General features: G+C 36.8%; 3 protein-coding genes across 3 annotated transcripts in view; 1 reads left to right on the top strand and 2 right to left on the bottom strand.

Moving 5' to 3' along the window:
- Window positions 1-244: 244 nt before the first annotated feature.
- Window positions 245-5,237, bottom strand: LOC117289621 (uncharacterized protein RAB5IF homolog). Its single transcript, XM_033770824.1, has 4 exons — window positions 5,052-5,237; window positions 3,861-3,964; window positions 3,010-3,139; window positions 245-2,297 (listed from the first exon to the last, which is right to left on the bottom strand). Exons 1-4 carry the CDS (start codon window positions 5,151-5,153, stop codon window positions 2,256-2,258), a joined length of 378 nt encoding a protein of 125 aa, XP_033626715.1. The 5' UTR covers window positions 5,154-5,237; the 3' UTR covers window positions 245-2,255.
- Window positions 5,238-5,436: 199 nt separating this feature from the next.
- Window positions 5,437-9,635, top strand: LOC117289419 (probable ubiquitin-conjugating enzyme E2 C). The gene is made up of 5 exons (XM_033770539.1): window positions 5,437-5,691; window positions 6,560-6,587; window positions 7,491-7,577; window positions 8,020-8,224; window positions 9,167-9,635. Exons 1-5 carry the CDS (start codon window positions 5,450-5,452, stop codon window positions 9,283-9,285), a joined length of 681 nt encoding a protein of 226 aa, XP_033626430.1. The 5' UTR covers window positions 5,437-5,449; the 3' UTR covers window positions 9,286-9,635.
- Window positions 9,636-15,875: 6,240 nt separating this feature from the next.
- Window positions 15,876-18,693, bottom strand: part of LOC117289049 (ran-binding protein 9-like) — a 42,191-nt gene continuing 39,373 nt past the window's right edge. The window contains exons 10-11 of the mRNA XM_033769974.1: window positions 18,179-18,290; window positions 15,876-17,806 (exon numbers count right to left, since the gene is read on the bottom strand). Of these exons, the coding sequence (XP_033625865.1) occupies window positions 17,676-17,806; window positions 18,179-18,290 (243 nt within the window). The 3' untranslated portion in view covers window positions 15,876-17,675. The remainder of the gene's footprint in view (window positions 17,807-18,178; window positions 18,291-18,693) is intronic.

Below are 18,693 nucleotides of genomic sequence, written 5' to 3'. Positions count from 1 at the left end.
GGAAGCTTTCTACTATCATCTTCAAACTGTAAGTTAATGTAAATCTGTGGACATTGTGTTTTGTGTTGGGAAAAAGTACATAGACCCTTTTAATCAAGCAATGCTTCATCAAAACACAAATTGGTTTTTTTATTAAATAATAATAATAATATGAATATTTATAAAGTGCTGGTATCCATGACACAAGATGCTCATGGCGCAAGTTATAAACAGAACAGACTGACAGCAGAACACAATTCAAAAATTTCTTTTAAACCTCAAATTTATTTACAGATGGTCTTAGACAAAGTGCACATTTACATTTTGATGATTTGAGTTTTAATGAAAGGATATAAATAACAACACCCCATAATGTATTTTACAAATCCTAATCCTTACTCTAACCCAATCCCTTGCATGGAGTTTATGAGGGGACCAGAGGTTATCAGAACATACAGGGCGAGTTAAAAAGAAAGTGACCGGAATTTGTGATGTTTTTCAAAACAAACAAATGACACTCAAAAGTTCATTAAAGCATATATTTAACAAAAACTCTCTACTGCTTATTAGTAAAATAAAGAATGAAAGAAATTGATCATTCCTAAGAGGAGTTATATCTATTTCAATAAAGGTACTCATTTTGCAAGCTGTCCACGGAATACTTGACAAAAAAAATGAACAAGTTTTTTTTAAAGTATAATAAACCCTTTGCTACTTTACTCAGATGTTTAGATTCAGTCTAGCATTAACATTCCATGTACAGCTACAAACATGAGTGCTTTCAGTAAAACTGGCATAACTTCTCTTTTTTTCTTCAGATAAGCAGGAAAGAATGTTTGTTTAACAATATGCTTCACTAGGGTTTTGAGGGTTTGCCGGTTGTTTTGTTTTTAAACCACAAATCTCGGTTAACTTCTTTTTGACTCACACTGTAGGGGTTTCACAACACTGGGATATTGGAGCACAGTGCAGTCCCCAAAGAGACATTATTTGGCTCTGCTCATTGTGATGCTATTTTTGTTGGCAGTAAGAGTGGTTATGTTTAATTACAACTAATAAAATGTTCTAATAATATTAACAACTTGTACATGGTTTGTTAAATACCGTGTTTATCAAGAAGTTCACCTGAGGTTTGCCCTACGCAAAGGCAACCAATGGTCGGTAAATACATGAAGACTGAACAAAAATAAATCATGGAGAAGATAACAAAAAAGAAAGGTGCAAAGCAGGAGTGAAGGAACGTGTTCTTCTACTGTAATTACCTCCAACTGTTTTACACATAAATTTTGGGTTGGACGATGAAAGACAAAATTACTAGAGGGGGGATTTGAACCTTCCACCTCGGGATTACTGCAATGGGGCTCCACCAACTGAGCTATCTAGCCCTGAAGTTGGTAGTTTCCCCATTTTGTCAATATCGTTGTTCGAGGGTGCCATTTAAAAGCAGATCAACCTGTAACTATATATTGGCAATTGTCATCACTTAACACTCTCCCTAACAACATCAAGGATGCTAGCACTGTTCACATTTTCAAGAAACTCCTCAATTGTTTTCTATTCCAACAAGTGTATCAACGTTAACTTCATCCAACTGTCTTGATCGCCTTTGAACAACTTTGGTTAATTTTGGCGCTATATTAGTTTCCTCTGATTGATTGATTGATTGATAAGTATTGGGTAGCTAAAAGGTTTTATCAAGACAAGGTGCATTAAGTAAAAAGGAAAAATATGTTAGCGAAGTAGTTACTTGAAGCATGGAGGTATTTCTACCTCCAATGCTTGAAGGAGGTATTTTTACCTCCATGCTTGAAGGTAACTCAAAGACCACGAACAGAGAGAGCAGGGGTGGGTTTTTCTTTTAGTAATATCATGAACTGATGAGATACAGGTAGCTCATAAACACTTGTGTGCTTGAGCAAGACAAGTAACTTATAATTGTTTTTCATACACCCATGTGTAAATGGGTACCTGTGGTGGCAGAGATGGCTCTTGTCATGGTGCCCTAGGGTTACATATTTGGTAGCATAGGCTTTATACTCCCAATGGAGCTGAGACGGTTTTAAAAGGAATTAAGTAAACGGCCCAGTGACCAGGGGTAATAATGTTGGAGCGCCATGAGCATCACGAGCGCTGTATAAGAATCCGCTATTTTCATTTGAGCAAACCTGTCCAGCTCAAAGTGCCTAAATGGCTTTTCTATTATTGGATGGCTGACCTCCTGTGGGAAAACTGATGATCTTGATTGGTTGATGGAAGGAGTCTAGAAGTGGGATGTGTCAGTCAAAGAATAATGCCGAATACACTATTATCCAAATGACCTGTTGAATAAAAATAAGTAATAATAACAATTAAGCGTTGTAATAAAACCATAACAAACTTTATAGCAATGTGCTAGAAATTAAAATATTGATATAATTACTAACATTTATTTGGCCAAGGGTCAATACAAAATACAGCATGAGAAAATTAACAGTATACATGTAAATGCAAGTTAAAGGAAATGAGTGACAAAATAAAGATACCCTTAAAGGATTTGGGTACTTTTTCAAAATGTCCATAGATTAACATTAAATCTACAAGGTTTGAAGATAATGATAGTAGAAAGCTTCCCTGAAAATATTACTTACTGAGGTGCTGTAGTTTTTGAGAAATGAGTAAAACAATGTCATGAAAATATGGTTGTAAATGATTAAAATAATTTTCGTTTCATGACATTGTTTTACTCATTTCCCAAAAACTACAGCACCTCAGCACGTAATATTTTCAGGGAAGCTTTCTACTATCATTATCTTTAAACGGTGTAAGTTTAGTGTAAATCTGTGGACATTGTGTTTTTTGTCCTACAAAAGTTACATAGACCCTTTAATACTTAATAGAACCTGAAGGTTGGTGGAAAGACAATGCAAGCATTCTGCGGTGAGTACTTGTGGTTTTGAAGGAACCTGTGAACCTAACAATGTGTACAGTATACAATGTCAGTGTAGTGCTCTCGCCCGTATAAGCCAAAATGTAAAATGTCTTTATTCTTACCAGAAATAATGCAAATGAAGACATAAATCCTTCTTTAGTGAGTTCCCAGACTCCTCCATAATCTTCTTCATCAACGCCTTGGAAACTTGTGAAGTAAACGTATAATATTCCTGCACTGGCAGCACAAAATCTGCAATCAGAAGATTAAAAACCCATTCAATTATTTGTACACACATAAAGAAAAAATACTACATGAAAGCAAATCATATCCCTGGTGTACCTAACAAATGTTCACACAAGATGCAAGTAACCATTAGTTGCCTCCCCTCACCTCTGTGTATAGATGGGACTTGAGGGTTGAGAATAGATTTTATTTGACTAACACTCGGCACTAAAGTGAGTCAACTTGATGGTGCTCTCACATTAATTGAGCAGTTTGAGGAATGGATTTTAAAGTATGCCTGAAGAACTACACGTAGGCATAGAATTTCATCATTGAGAGAGCAAGCCACTTATATTGGAAAATCCTCAAGTCTATGGGAAACTTTAGAAAAGGCATCAATCAAGGCCAAGACCAGGGGCAGCAGATCCCATTAACCTTTTTGGGATCAGGTGGACACTATAGTGACCCGACAAAGGTTCTAGTTCTTAGTTCCACTAACAAATATGAACCTGAAGATCTGAGAATTCAACCTGTTTGCTTGAGGGAGAAAAGCTGATAGAGATACTGCTCAAGGAGCATGAAGTTGAGGATCTTAAAAGATGAGGAGGTAAGTCTTGAAGAAAGTCCTCTTTGCTACCAGACCTCTGGAAGCCAAGGTGGCTCCGAGTCTCTCCGAACAGAGGAGAAATGTGGTCGTAGTGCATTATTTTCTTTAACATTATATTTCTTATACATGGTATCTACTTACAAAGCAATTCCTAGAAATCCTTTCAATGGTATGACTCCCCAGATGACTCCACATAGAATCGCCACAATCTGCCGCCCCCAGTAGATCACGTCAAGAAATTCATCCTTCACAAGAAACCATCAGAAATATAAAGTGAATAAACTTCTTTTTCTCTATGATAGAATTAACACACAAACTTTAAATTTCTTATTATAGGCCTATGTCTGATTATCTTTAAAAGAAAGTTATAAGAAAGTCGTCGATAAAGATCTCAAAATTATATAGGGAAAGTGGTCTAACCATTAAAAAGCTCTTGAAGCCCTTTAAAGTTTAAAGGGAAGGTACACTATTGGTAATTGTCAAAGACCAGTGTTCTCACTTGGTGTATCTCAACACATGCATAAAATAAAAAACCTGTGAAAAGTTGAGCTCAATGGCAGCCATCGGGAGGAGGGTTACGTTATCGCAACTAAGTTCTACTCGAGATCGTACTCGGATGCTCAGCAGACAGAACATTAATTAAAGGAACGTTACACAATTGGTAAAATTGAAACACAAATCGTGAAGATCACAGATTTACATAAAACTTACACAGTCTAATGATGATGATAGTAGAAAACATCCCTCAAAATATTTCTGTCTGAAATGTCATATTTTATGAGAAATAAATAATCTAACTTCGCGTTTGGAGTTTATCGCTCAGTGACTGAGTGAGCGTTTTATTCATTTTTATTTTGGCATCGGTGCAATGCAAAATTTGTAATCGGTTTTTCACTATTTTCTCATGCCCCAGATGGCCGATCGATCTCAAACTTCTACAGGTTTGTCAGTTTAAACTTTATTTATATGTTGGATTAATTAAAGTGCTTACGTTGGGCGCTATCGACCGATCGCGCTGCGCTATTGAAATATCTATTGGTCGCACAGCAATCGGTCGATCGTGCAACAATAATAATAATATACAACAATTACAAACAATTATTCAAATATATTGATTAATAATACTATCCGACTACTAGAATATTCAAATTGGTTACTTACTGTCTTTTAAATGCCGAGTCGGTATTTTTACTGAGTGCCGAGTTTGTGTGTGGCAAGTTTTCTAACATGCTAGCGCATTGACAAAAACCACTTGCAAGTTCCCACACACAGAAACACGACTGGCAACCGACCGTAAGAATAGATAGTTCTAAATTTGGTTATATGGCTTACCTTTTCCTGCCATTTTGACCCTGATACAATCGCTCGTTTCCACGCTGACGTTGAACTGAGTTTGGTTTCTTCCTGTTCACCCTTTCTTCTTTTAGTTGCCATTTTTACTACAGTATTTTTGTGCGAGATTGAGTAAAAACGCAGATGGATTTCAACTTCGTTTTCAACAGCTCATTCCACCCCGTGACGTGTATTAGGTGCCAGCTCCAAAAGCACTCTTCAATACCTGGGATAAAGGTTGTTCATGGGCGCAGCCATTTTTATTTCCCATGGTTCCGTTCATTTTCTAAATATGGGCGGGGCGTAAATACAACTAACATTTGATTGGCTTACTGAATTTAAAGCCTTATTTTGATTGGTTAGCTGTGGCACCGCTCGAAAAGCAATGCCATTTTTAAATGCCCGATGTGCAAGAAGAATTAGATCCGACAACAAGAAGATTGAACGTATTTTATCTGCGAGAAACTCAAGAGTGTGCTTCATTTCTTGACCGTATTTCTTTGCTTAAATTCAATAAAACGTGTTCAGAAATGGCATCACAGAATGTGGATCCTATGACGTCGGTTCCAACCGGCAATAGGCGGAAGGAATCGTCAAAACCTGCTGTCGAAAAGGGAGACAGTCACAAAGTCACAAAGAGGTATATTTTAAACATTCTTTGGATTTTCTTTTGGCTTTTTTGCCTTCAATTCAACAAGGCTTCGGCTTTACTTTGGTGTTGGTCTCGACTTTTGTTTTAATGCTTTGTTTTTTTAGGACTGGGAAATGCATAATATGTTTGGAAAAGTTTCCGTATGGCGCCACCACTTTTTCATTCGATATGAAATAATATAGTATCTTATTTACCTCAATGAGATATTCCTTTTTGTAAAAATGAGTGAAAAAGTGGTGGCGCCATACGGAAAGTTATCCATATGTTTTTCTACCAAACAATTGATCATGTGCCTTATAATAAAAATAACCTTTGTCTTGACTTATTTTTAAGTCTGTTTGTTTCTAAATTCTATTCTTCTAAAGTTCTAGGATTGGAAAAGAATAAGATCTAATTCATTCAATTGTTATTCAACCAAACAATCAAAAAATATCTTTCAAAGTCCTTTGTCTTCACTTTTGTTTGTGTGATTTGTTTCTAGTGTTGGAAAAAGTTCAATTGTTTTTCTACCAAATAATTGGTGTATCTTTTTATAAAAAATACTTTTGTCTAATTTACTTTTATTTTGTTTGTCTGCTTTGTTGTCTGATTTCAAGTTTATACCAAACTGCAAAATAATTGATACTACATGTATGTCATTTGCCTTAGTTAACAAATATATTTGTCTAAACAATCGAAATGTGCCTTAAAAATACTTTTCAATTGTCTTTTTTGTTTACTTTAGTTTTACTTTAGGATTTTAAAAAATCAGTAGATTTTTTACCACTGTGCTGTGGCCAGTCTTGCCAGTACTCAGTTAGTTACATTGTGGGATTGTATTTAATTGTATAATAATTTCCTTTTTTTTTTGTTTCAGGCTCCACCAAGAATTAATGGAACTTATGGTAAGATGATGTCCGAATTTACTGGACCAATGCTGGACCCAAGTACAGCGTTATTTTAACATTTTGGACTTTGCTTTTGGCAAATAAAGTCCAAATGCTGAAAAAGCACTGTTGGGTTTATCGTCCATCCAATAACTTCCTGCCAACACAATAACAGTTAATAACACTAATTTCAGCACGCATTATTTATGCTCCACTGTGTTAATAGTAGAACACACAAATATACAGTGTTATAACAGCATTGTTAACACTATCTTATTTGTGCTCCAAAACAAGCCAACTTGAAAATTAAATTTTAAAAAGTAGGCTCTGTTATTTTCTTCAGAAATTAGGATATCTAGAGTCTTTGGTCTACTTCTCTAGTACTGGAGATACTGTTTCCAGAACTTTAAAATCTATTTAACTCCAGAACCTAAAGGTGGAAACGCCAACAGACCTTTCTTTAAGGCCAAGTAAAAAAAGAATTCATGTTTAGCGTCCCCGTCCGCTTCCTTTTTACAGGCCGCCTCCTTTTTTCTTTTTTTTTTTTAAATAAGGTTATTTTAATTGATCTCAGTAAAAACAATCTGAATGTCTTGTCTGAATGCCTCTACTAAATTGTTTGATTAATGTTTTGTGTATTTCAGCAGTAGAAAAAACAATGGATATTTGACATTTTAACAAAGAATGGCGGCCATCTTAAAATAAAAAATAAACATTAAAAAGCCCCTCTTCCTCCTTTTTTTGAAAAACCCAGACGTGAAACATGTTGTTTTTACTCGGCCTAATACTTTCAGTTTAGACTCAGTAATATTATTATAGTACAGTGCCTCAGTTACCAGGTTAGACTTTTTTGTCAGCAATGACTCTCATCTCAACCAGTTGAAAGTTTAAAAAAAAATGTATTGTGCTATTTTTTTTTAGATGAATCCACCCAAAGGCATTTCAGCATTTCCAGATGGTGATAACATCTTCCTCTGGAAGGCGTCAGTAGAGGGAAGCACAGACTCTGTAAGTATTTTAAGAGAGAACTCCATTTGAAAAAAGCAGGGATTAGATTTGTCAGACTTTTATCTGAATTCAGACTTTTTAAGCCAGCCTGGTGAAGAAAATCAGCCGTCACTTTTTCCATAATTTAACAAAATCCTGCTCTTTGATCTACTTCTCTAGTGCTGAGAACACTGTTCTTAAAAGTTTATTGGAATCTATGACTCAAGGGGTTATCATTAAGGTGGAAAAGCCATAATTTCAACATACATCAGCAGAATTTGTATCCTACATGTGTAGTTTCAGACCTTTTTGGGAGCAATGACTCTCATCCCTGAGCAAGGAAAAAGTAAAGTTTCAAGGCCTGGTGGGCTGACATAGAGGTAATGGCCTCTCTTACACTTGTCTTGGCCTTGGTGCTTATTCAAAAATGAAAAATAAAAACCTTTTTCTTTATACTAAACAGATGTATGAAGGGATGCACTACAAGCTGTCAATGACCTTTCCAGCAAACTATTCCTTCACAGCCCCCAAAGTCAAATTCATCACCCCATGTTTCCATCCCAACGTGGACACAGACGGCAACATCTGTCTGGACATCTTGAAGGAGCAGTGGTTACCGTCTTACGACGTCAGGTCAATACTCCTCTCCATTCAGGGTCTCTTAGCAGGTGAGATGATAATTCCAGGTCCTCAAATTTGTCATAAAAAGAGCATTCTTGAGATTGAGGGAAACTTGTGGGTTTTTTTTAAGGTTTAAAGTTCAAGTTTCATCATGACGCTATTTTAAAGAGCTGCGGGGTTGGCGTAGTGGTAGCCCTGTAGATGGATTTTAATAGAGGTCATTGACCACCATCTTTGATGAATTGTGCATGCGTGAAGAGCTATCATTATTATTATTATTATTATTATTATTATTATTATTATTATTATTATTATTATTATTATTATTATTATTATTGTTGTTGTTGTTGTTGTTATTATTATTATTATTATTATTATTATTATTATTATTATTATTATTATTATTATTATTATTATTATTATTATTATTATTATTATTATTATTATTATTATTATTATTATTATTATTATTATTATTATTATTATTATTATTATGATTGTATAGGCCAGTAGGGTTGGCGTAGTTGTATCTTTCCTCATCTTTCACCTCTAGAGCCACGATTATGATATCGCCTGGGGCACTGTGTGGATTGGGCAGTCAGTCCCTACCAGGGCCCAATTTCATAGAGCTGCTTAATAAAAAAATTTGCTTAAGTTGCTTCGTAAAATCAGATTACCAGCTTAGACTCCACTCAATTGTTATAAACAATAGCAAAATACCAGTCACAAGCAATGTATGTGGCATGAAATTGTTGCAAGTAACATGTGTAAAATAAGCAAGCTATTTTCGTGCTTAAGCAAATTTTTTTGCTTAAGCAGCTCTATGAAATTGGCCCCTGATCGTGTGGGTTTCCCTAGAATGATTCTCTGGAGTTTTCCTCCCATATATCTAAGAATATTAAAAGTTCCTTCCCTGTCTTCTTTCCATTGGGTTCTTGGCTACTATGATTTAATTTGAATGTATCGATTTACTTTTTGTATTTATTCAGAGCCGAACAACGACAGTCCCCTGAATCTGTCTGCAGCTCAACTGTGGGAGAACCCGGCGGCTTTCAGGAAAACACTCCACGAAAAATACGAGGCTGATGCCAAAAGAAGGGACAAATAAAATAATGCCGCAACAGAGAAGGGCTGTACAGACATTCTTGAGCAAACATTAAAAGTGTTTTATTTCTAGAGATCATAATCATAATTGATAATTGACACTGTAAATTTGACAGAGATATTTTAAGAGGCCGAGGCTTCTACTATCCGCTGTAAAAGGGTTTACAGAAATCAACAGACTGGCCAAATTTGCTGATCTGCTGGATAAATTTCTGACAGATGCAGAAGTCCTTAACAGAAGGTGTAGTTGGCAAAAAGGAATTTGAAGTGCTTAAATTGAAAATGTTCTAAACACTGTTGTATCCTTTGGCAATTTGGCGCTTTATAAATACTGTTGTTATTATTATTATTATTATTATTATTATTATTATTATTATTATTTTTATTATTATTATTTTTATTATTATTATTATTATTATTATTATTATTATTATTATTATTATTATTATTATTATTATTATTATTATTATTATTATTAAAAAGTAATGCAAAATCAACAGACTAGCCAAATTTGCTGATCTGCTGGACAAACTTCTGACAGACGCCTGAGTTTTAAAGAAGGCAAGGTTGGAACAAAAGAGCTTTAAGTGCTCAAAATTTAAAAGCTTCTAAAGTATCGAGGCTTTACAATTTCTTAAGAGTCTACACCATGTACATAAAGACCATTCCTTTTCCTTACACTAACATTTTCCTATGTTTTTTCCCCCATGGACCAAAATATCATGCCTTGATTTGTACATAAATTTCTTAGGGTCTAATTCGTACCTTGTGAAGAGAAGTAAGCGCCAAGTAATTATTATTATTACAATGGTTTATTAAAATTCTATTCAATTCGCTGCCAGCAGCAGAATTACATGAACAGTTACATAGTTAAATAATTTGGAGTAAAACATTACATTACTATTTAAAATTGCCTAAATCTTACACAAAACTGAGAGGGAGAAGTACTGTACACTCCTATAGGGAGGAGAACAGTAAGGACGGTTCCCGTCGGTTATATCAATGGAAAAGTACGTCACTCATCCATTTCAATTCAGAGGTGTAACGTAGTAAACATATTTATTTTATTGTTCATATTTGTACAGAAATACAACAACGATGTATGTACAGTTTTTTGATTGTCAGAAATATTGTTTTCGAGAGCCAGATTCAAGTACATTCTTTCAGTCTGGGTTTTACGCAAATGCGAAGCATTTTTTTTTTGTAGCGAAGAAGCTGCATAGGCACGACCACATCAAAATCGCTTTGCGCTAGCGTGAAGTATAAAGGCCCGGTCCCACTGCAGTGGTACTGAGAACGTTCACGATAACGACGCAAAGAGAACGCATTCTATTGGTTGAATGAGCGTGTGCGTATTCTGCGTAGAGCAATTCAACCAATTCAATGCGTTCTCTGTGTGTCGTTATCGCTGCAGTGTGACTCGGCCTTAAACCAAGCTTTACAACTGTTTTCTTGAGTCTCTTTATGTATAAAAACTGGATGACTCTGTGCATTTCTTGTAAATGATTTTCAATCGTTGTTTAACATCGTATAGAATAAAGTCATCTCATAGTGAAGTCTGGTTCCAAGTGTGAAAATTTATCCCTTCAGAGGCTTGCAAGTTGGAGAACTGGGTCAAACAGAAGCAGAAATGAGCAGGATACAAGTCACAACTTGAGCATGTGACATATATATACTTTAGATGATAACCTTATTATGGTTAGCATAATTTTTGTTGAGATCCCGGAGCATGATATTTTCCCAATTGAGGCAAAACCGGGACCGAGGGGAAATGTCTGCAAGGTGTTGCTGTCTAAAATATCATTCTAGTAACACATTAAGATCAATCTTAGCTCTTTGTGAAATCGGCCCCTGGATTTGAACCCTTATGGCCCGGTCACACAGGCCTCAATAATGAGAATGACAACGAGCGCCCTCGATTGGTTGAATAAGCATAGGCGTATTCTGCGTGGAGCATTTCAACCAATATAATGCATTCCCTTTGTGTTGGATCGATAGTGTTTTCGTTATCACTGCAGAGTGACTTGGCCTTTACTCTGGTCCTACACCCAGTGCCCTACAAAGTACACTAACATGCAGCCAGTAGCACCTCTAAACATTCCTGGGGGTAACAAGTAAACCATCTTACAACACCAACTTTATTTTCATCTGCACATGAGCAGCATTTATTATTTCATTTATTCATCATCAATAATACATGTTTTATAAATCCATGTATACACTACATATTTCTCAAAAAATCACATTATCCTTTTCTTAAAAAGTCTGGGAATAAATAGACAAAACTTCTACTTTATTTTTAAATTTGTTTTTCCCACCTCTACAATCAATAACCAAAAAAAGAAGTCGCTAAGAATGGGAACTTATACTTTTTTGTCTCTGTGCAATTAATGCTGATACCTTTCAACTCATACAAATCTGTTTTGCGCTGTTCAATGCAAGTGTTGACCATTATTTATAAGCAAAGAAGAAATCATTTTGATAATTTACACTGTTTATTCACAACTTTTTAATAATAATACGTATGTACAATGAATCGATCTTTCCAACATGTTTTTGTAGAAACTTGTTGAAATCCTTTGGCGCTCACAAGTTTGGGTATCACTGAAATGGGGCCCACTTTTGACAATTGATTTCTAAAGCAAACATTAAAAGAGCCAGTTGCACGCAAAGTGCACTCTTTTTCTAATTAGTTTGGGTTGAAAAAGACAAATGACTTCAGCGGGATTTGAGCCTGAGACGGAGTACTCTGGACAAAATATGCCAGCGCTCTGCCAACTGCGGCCAGTTAACCCTATAGACCGTATAAAATAACCCCTTTGTTGCTATGAAAGTGGCCATAATGTAGATAAGCCGGATGCGCGTCTAAAGGCCCGGTCCCACTGCAGCGATAACGATAACGACGCCAATAGAACGCGCTCTCTTTGCGTCGTGATCGTTATCGTTCTCGTTATCGCTGCAGTGGGACCGGGCCTTAAAGGCCTACTACATCAATGAAGCACGCAGCGTTCCTGTTATATGGCACACGCTCACAAACGCCATGTTGTGGGACAGGTATTTGAATGGTAACAGTCTATATTGGCGGTCTCCTTATTTTGTCAGTATCTTTGTTCAGGGGTGCAAGTCAGAAACCACTGCACATGAACATCATGCTGTCCAGATGCAACCTGCGACAGCACTTTCTTTCAAGTATCAAGTAATAAACCACAAGGAAAACTGACTGGGTCATTTTAAAAGTAATTTGGTTTTGAACAAGTAAAAAGTCCTATTTTAATTAATAAGGTTTCTCTTGCTACCAAATTTGCATAATTCACAACTCTGTGAAATTGGGTCTGGAAAATCAACAGGAACATGCTGTCTAGGAACTGAATTAATAACGTATCTCAACCATAGAGATACTTTCATAACGTCCAGTGCCAATAGGTACAACCGCGAACATATTTTTGAAGAAAGTGTAATAAGAGAGGGTCAAGTTCTGCATTGTTCAAAACAACATCATTTTATAATAAGGGTACATCCATCAAAGAGGGTGCCCCAATATGATATTGAAATCTTTCATCAAGGGTCAAGTTCGCGCAAGGACTATCGATGACCATAGTTCCGCTAAGTGCCCGAACTCTGTCTAGTCGACGATAGTTGGTCTACGCTAGTCGACCATTTGGAACCAGCCTACTGGGTTTGGTCGCATCGCTGGTGATGAATAGCCGTTTTCATAGCACAGTGAAGAATGGACCAATATAATTACAAGAAAATGAATAACGTGCGCAAAAGTCGCTGGTCGCATTGATAGAACATGAGTAGAGTCGTTCGCACAACAACCTGCGTGCGCAAGCTCTTCGTATTGTCACTAAACAAACTTATGCGAGCATGAACAAGGTCGACATTTGTCTTCGCGGTCTAGGGGCCGGTTTCACAAAGCAATAAAATCCATGGAAAGACAAATTGTCAGTGATTTGTATTGTGGCATCACACTTCACCAACTATGATTGATTTGCAGTTTAAAAGACATGTTGCCTTGGATCGGGCGAGTTCGTCTTTAAAAAGCGTTTGAAACATGTTTGTAATAAAATGCATATGTTTAAATAGAAAATTTAGAAGTAGAATATAATGATCCACACAAACATGTCTCAAAATTGCACGGTTTTTCTTATCCGTTGTGAACTAACACGGTCGGCCATTTTATGGAGTCAAAATTTTTACCGTAAAAAGGAAAACCGTACAATTTTAAGGGATGTTTGTGTAGATTATTATGTTTTACTTTTAAATTATCTATCTAACCATATGCATTTCATAACAAACGCTTCCAAACATTTTTCAACCGATCAAAGCAACGTGTACCTTTAAGATCAATCTTTGCTGTTTGTGAAATCGGCCCCTGCTATCTCTAGCTCTTTGCTTGATAGAGACAGTGGGGCGCAACTTGTCAGGTCATCACAATATATGAGAATTGAAAATCCAAAATCTTCATTCTCAAAAACTATATTACTTCAGAGGGAGCCGTTTCTCACAATGTTTTATACTATCAACAGCTCTCCATTGCTCGTTACCAAGGAAGTTTTTATGCTAAAAATTATTTTGAGTCATAAACAAGTGTCCAGTGTCTTTAATTCGCTCACCCTTTAATTCTGAGTAGACCTTAGTCCTTAATATTTTTGAAGAATTTGTAAAAACCAAGTCCAAATTTTTAAAGCTTTTGTCGGGTTTCTGGGAATCAGCAGAGCCAGTTTGTGCAAAGTGGGCGTGACTTACAGTGAATTACTTCACACTTACAAACCGGATAAATAAAACCTCCCAATAATGGAACATTTACGACAGAGTTTAGAAAGGCTCTCTACTGGCTCTTGACATCAATCCAAAATAAAAAAAATATCAATGTAACATTTTCAAGAAACTCATACTCCTACAATAAAATGTTAATTTCCGTTATTTATGTTTTATTTTTAATTACCTTTAAAAGTTTTCTGCCGACATCTTGGCAATGAACAGCACAACAAAGAATTTGTATTTTTAATCACTATTTAAACAACATTCACAGCAAAACAATAAACACAGAAAAGTAATACATCAGGATGATCTTTTTTTAGTTTATAAAATATCTGCTGGGGATAGTGGTTGCTGTTGGTAGAGTAAAATTCACAATAAAGAAATTGATATGAGTTGAAAGTGCATTATGAAGTCATTGTGTTATCAAAGTGGGATAGAATTGTACTCATCACATACATCTGTACATAGTATACTTGTATGTCAAAGAATTAATTTAAAAGATCTAGTCTACTCAGAAATTTATAAATATACAAATAACAAAAAAATGAATTCTCATTATTTCAATTGATCTTAAATAAAGCAGGGTTTAACAAAAACTCAATTGCATTTTTGGTTTTGGGTTTTTCTAATTGTAAAATTCAGCATTTCTATTAAATGCATCACAAACTTGTACAGTCCGATTGTGATCGCAGCGCTAATCTTAACCAAGTGGGATATGCATTTCCCAAATTGGATGGGGGGGGGGGGGGGGTAGGAGAAGTAGTCTGTTTTTTAAAGTTTTTTTTATAGTTTTTTTTTTTAAATGAACATTTGAATCCATTACTGTTACTGGATACAGGGAACATTACCAAGATGGTGGCAGCATGATAGAGGTCTAAGCAACCTCGTTCCCAGGGGTGATCGATCTCGCCGCGCCATTTTTTCCCAGCATGCCTTGCTCGATCATAACCCCTGGAAGTGTAACTCCAAAATATCCAAATATAAGGGATATTACAATTAGTCCTGTGGTTGATTCGTTCTGTGTTGGGCGTTAGTCGCGCACGCGCTGGATGCGCTGTGTGTAATAAAAGTCATAAACTTGCCTTGGCGTTCGGTGTTGATCGGACTTTCGCTCCCAGGGGTTAGAGACGTACGCGGAGCTGGCGTGATACGACGCGCTGCCCATGGTAGCGAGGTTGAGGTCTAAGGCCCTGTCCGAATTTGTGGCTAAGGCTAGGGCTATGGCTACAGCAAGATTTCCAAGTCAGTGCGTATAAAAGTATAGGACATCATTAGGAACAGTCGCCATTTTGGATACGCCAACTTTGTGCAGTAATATGCACCATGCTTTTGCAACCTAATAATAAGGGCCTTCTGACTTTTGAAGAACTCCATGGGAAACAAATTGAAAAACTTATGAAAGTATTTTTTGATTAAAAAATAAATAAAAATAAACAAAAATAAATCGTACATTATTTGGTCTCTCCACGGTATGAAGGAAGGAACCACCATTAAATGTCCTCTGCGCGTTGCTGCAAATAAAATCTAAATGTTTGGACTTTAGTAGTGTCTTTCCTCCCCAGCTTGAAATGTTCAAAAAGAATGCACAACTGTTAACTCTGTACTTATTTATACTCGTAAATTTTTACACAGAATGGCACGAAATGGGAACGTTTTATTCTTGGCATCTTTTGGGGGTTTTTAACATCTAGGACACAGTCAAATTACAGCTTTGGGTGTTAAAAGTGACAAGGTGGATTCGCAGTCGATAACAACCAACCAAGTCTAGGTACTGCAAAACATTTATACAGCGGAGGTCTGTGGTTAATGTCTTTTTTTTTTATTTGTATCTACACCTACTCCAACAGAACTGCCGTAAATTACTGATTAAAAGTAAATGCAACATCCTGACATTATTTTTGGATGGCAATGGAGTCACACGACTAAATGGGTTATCTTTAAGTTAGTATTGCCATCTAACAACTAAGCTATCTAGCCCTATGTTGGTCTATTTTGTCAATATCATTGATTGGGAATACCAAAAAAGCAAAAACATGATCAAAATAACGTATCAAACAAAATGCCACAAAGCAGCCATTAAGGGTTCTAACTCAATAATGTGTTAAGGGGGACAGCATTTTGACTTAATTTGGAGAAATTACTTGAGTAAGCTTAGTCTGAGATTTTGTTTCAAGGGTAACTGGTCGGGTTGGGACATTTGTGTTTGGGGATGCAGCTTTTAAGCTTTCAAGAAAAAGCTTGCAGTAAAACAAGAAAAGTCACTCTACAATGGAAAATTTGTTTCTTTGAAAGATAATGGGAGAGGGAAAGTCAACAAGGAATATGACAAAGTGATGTGAGGAATAAACATGTATGACAGGGCCTGAAACTGTTTGTGCTTACATCAAATTTATATTAATTATATTATATTAATTTGGGAGGCTAATCATCCTAACTCACAGCTAAGAGCTGAATTGCGAAAGGATGCGGCTACAACTTGTTCAAGAAGCAAACATGCAAGGGCGCCTTTGGCAGCCAGCCACATCAACCCATTATGACCACGGAGCACAGCCAGAGATCCCGAGGGAGGAAAACCGGATGTCTGGAAAACCCTTTTGGCACAGCAGAGATCCAACACACAACTCAACTCACATTATGGCCCTGGCAAGGTATCGAACCAGGGTCACCTTAGTGAGAGGGGAGCACTTTACGCACAAGCCAACCATCCCCCCAAAGATAGTGTGGAATAACAGGTTTTGCCCTCAACATTTTCAGCGATGGGACAGCAGAACCATTGGCTTTTCATTTCAGTAAATTCCCCAGCTTGTTCACTTGTTGACCTCTTGTGTTTATAGGCCCTAACAGTGTGACTTGGATGGGAAATCTAATTTGCAGCTACAGTGTTTTACGCGTACATTCAGAAACAAGCCAGCAAGACCACTTGGAGAGAGGTTCAAGTTCACGCATTTGTCTATGTAGCCAAATCATTCACCGACCAAACTCCTGCATTCCACCCGAAGTATTTACGCAAGAAGCATATTTTGTGCGTTCAAAAATTATGTATTGTTGCCTGATAAGTTGGTCGACTTTAGACTATGATAATTATGTATTGAGAGTTCTACTTATCACAAATAGACGCAATCTCATGACAGTCTTGGTGTCATTGACGAACAAGCAATACCCAATTTGAAACTTTAAAAATTAAAAACAAAAATAATCCTTTGCACTTGGGACATCAAACAATCGATGTGGCAGTTGTTCAATAATTTGTTGTGCACACTGTTTCTAAAACAATCCCAAATGATAAATTTTAAAGGAACTTTGCAGCCAGACAGGTATTAAAAGGCAAAAGTGAAAAGCACAATATCATGGTGAGATAGTTAACCCTCCTACTCTTACCCCTATACTCTGGCCTCTGGCACTGCATAATTTTTGCTCCTAAGTCCTATATCCAGCCTGTTAGAGGCAGCATGTTATGTACATTCAATTTTGCAAAACAAATTAGTTAATGGCCTGACTTTCTCAAAGATTCCTCTCCACTTCAAAGATTAACTCCACTGAAAATCTTTTTTTAAAAGAGTTGGATGACGAATTTCCTTTCTCAAACTTTGAGCGGGGTACTTTGGCGGGGTACCAGCTAGCGGCGTGTTGTTAGTGGATATAGCTTTGTACGCTGGTGAAGGCACATGAGCCGGGGCCATATTTGGACATGAGTTTCATGGTCTCCATGGTGTGTCCGATGGCCAACTCCAACAGTGGGTGCTTCGGCATATTCTGATATTCTGTTGGAACGGGAGAGAGAAAAAGGAAAAAGGAAGCAAAGAATGCGTAACTGCGTGCATGTACCATTTTGGGGGAAAAGAACAGTCTGTGAATACTCTATATTCTGACACCCTATGTTCTGACAACTCTATATTCTGACACCCCTATGTTCTGACACCCCTATAGATGTTCTGTCAACCCTATGTTTTGTCAACCCTGTGTTCTGACAACCCTATGTTCTGACAACCCTATGTTCTGACACCCCTATGTTCCGACACCCCTATGTTCCGACACCCCTATGTTCCGACAACCCTATGTTCCGACAACCCTATGTTCCGACACCCCTATGTTCCGACACCCCTATGTTCCGACAACCCTATGTTCTGACTTACCTAAGATGGCACTATTGAGGGCAGCACACACAGGCTCTCTGAGTACCGGATCTAACTGGTAACCGACAGGACTACTCCATGGATCAGAATACGCTAGCAGGCTGAATGCATCCTTGGGAATAAAGGGAAACACAAACACAAAGTTATTTCATGAGATGGCAGCAGACATTATTCTGAAGTGACTACAGGGTGTGCCATGCTAAATAAACTCCAATAGCAACAAATGGTAAATATTAAATATTAAATAAGTACATGTACATGTACTTTAAAGACACTGGACACTATTGGTAATTTGTTTGTTCTGATGCTTGATTTCGAGACCTCAAATTCTAAATTTGAGGTCTCGAAATCAAGTTCGTGAAAAATTACTTCTTCCGCGAAATCTATTTCACATCAGAGGGAGCCCATTCTCACAATGTTTTATACTATCAATCTCTCCCCATGACTCGTTACCAAGTAAGGTTTTGTGCTAATAATCATTTTGAGTAATTACCAATAGTGTCCAGTGCCTTTAA

This window comes from Asterias rubens, chromosome 4 (genome assembly GCF_902459465.1).
Source record: "Asterias rubens chromosome 4, eAstRub1.3, whole genome shotgun sequence".
NCBI lineage: Eukaryota > Metazoa > Echinodermata > Asteroidea > Forcipulatida > Asteriidae > Asterias > Asterias rubens.
The sequence above is the reverse complement of the archived record's forward strand: the minus strand, read 5'-3'. Positions and strand labels throughout refer to the sequence as shown.

Excerpts from the sequence above, each read along its gene's own strand:
- LOC117289621 (XM_033770824.1), bottom strand. The coding sequence starts at position 5,153 with ATGGCAACTAAAAGAAGAAAGGGTGAACAGGAAGAAACCAAACTCAGT. Across the intron at positions 3,965-5,051 it reads GGTCAAAATGGCAGGAAAAG|GATGAATTTCTTGACGTGAT; the intron begins GTAAGCCATATA and ends TTTCTTGTGAAG. Across the intron at positions 3,140-3,860 it reads GGATTTCTAGGAATTGCTTT|ATTTTGTGCTGCCAGTGCAG; the intron begins GTAAGTAGATAC and ends TTCTGATTGCAG.
- LOC117289419 (XM_033770539.1), top strand. The coding sequence starts at position 5,450 with ATGCCCGATGTGCAAGAAGAATTAGATCCGACAACAAGAAGATTGAAC. Across the intron at positions 7,578-8,019 it reads TAGAGGGAAGCACAGACTCT|ATGTATGAAGGGATGCACTA; the intron begins GTAAGTATTTTA and ends TATACTAAACAG. Across the intron at positions 8,225-9,166 it reads CATTCAGGGTCTCTTAGCAG|AGCCGAACAACGACAGTCCC; the intron begins GTGAGATGATAA and ends GTATTTATTCAG.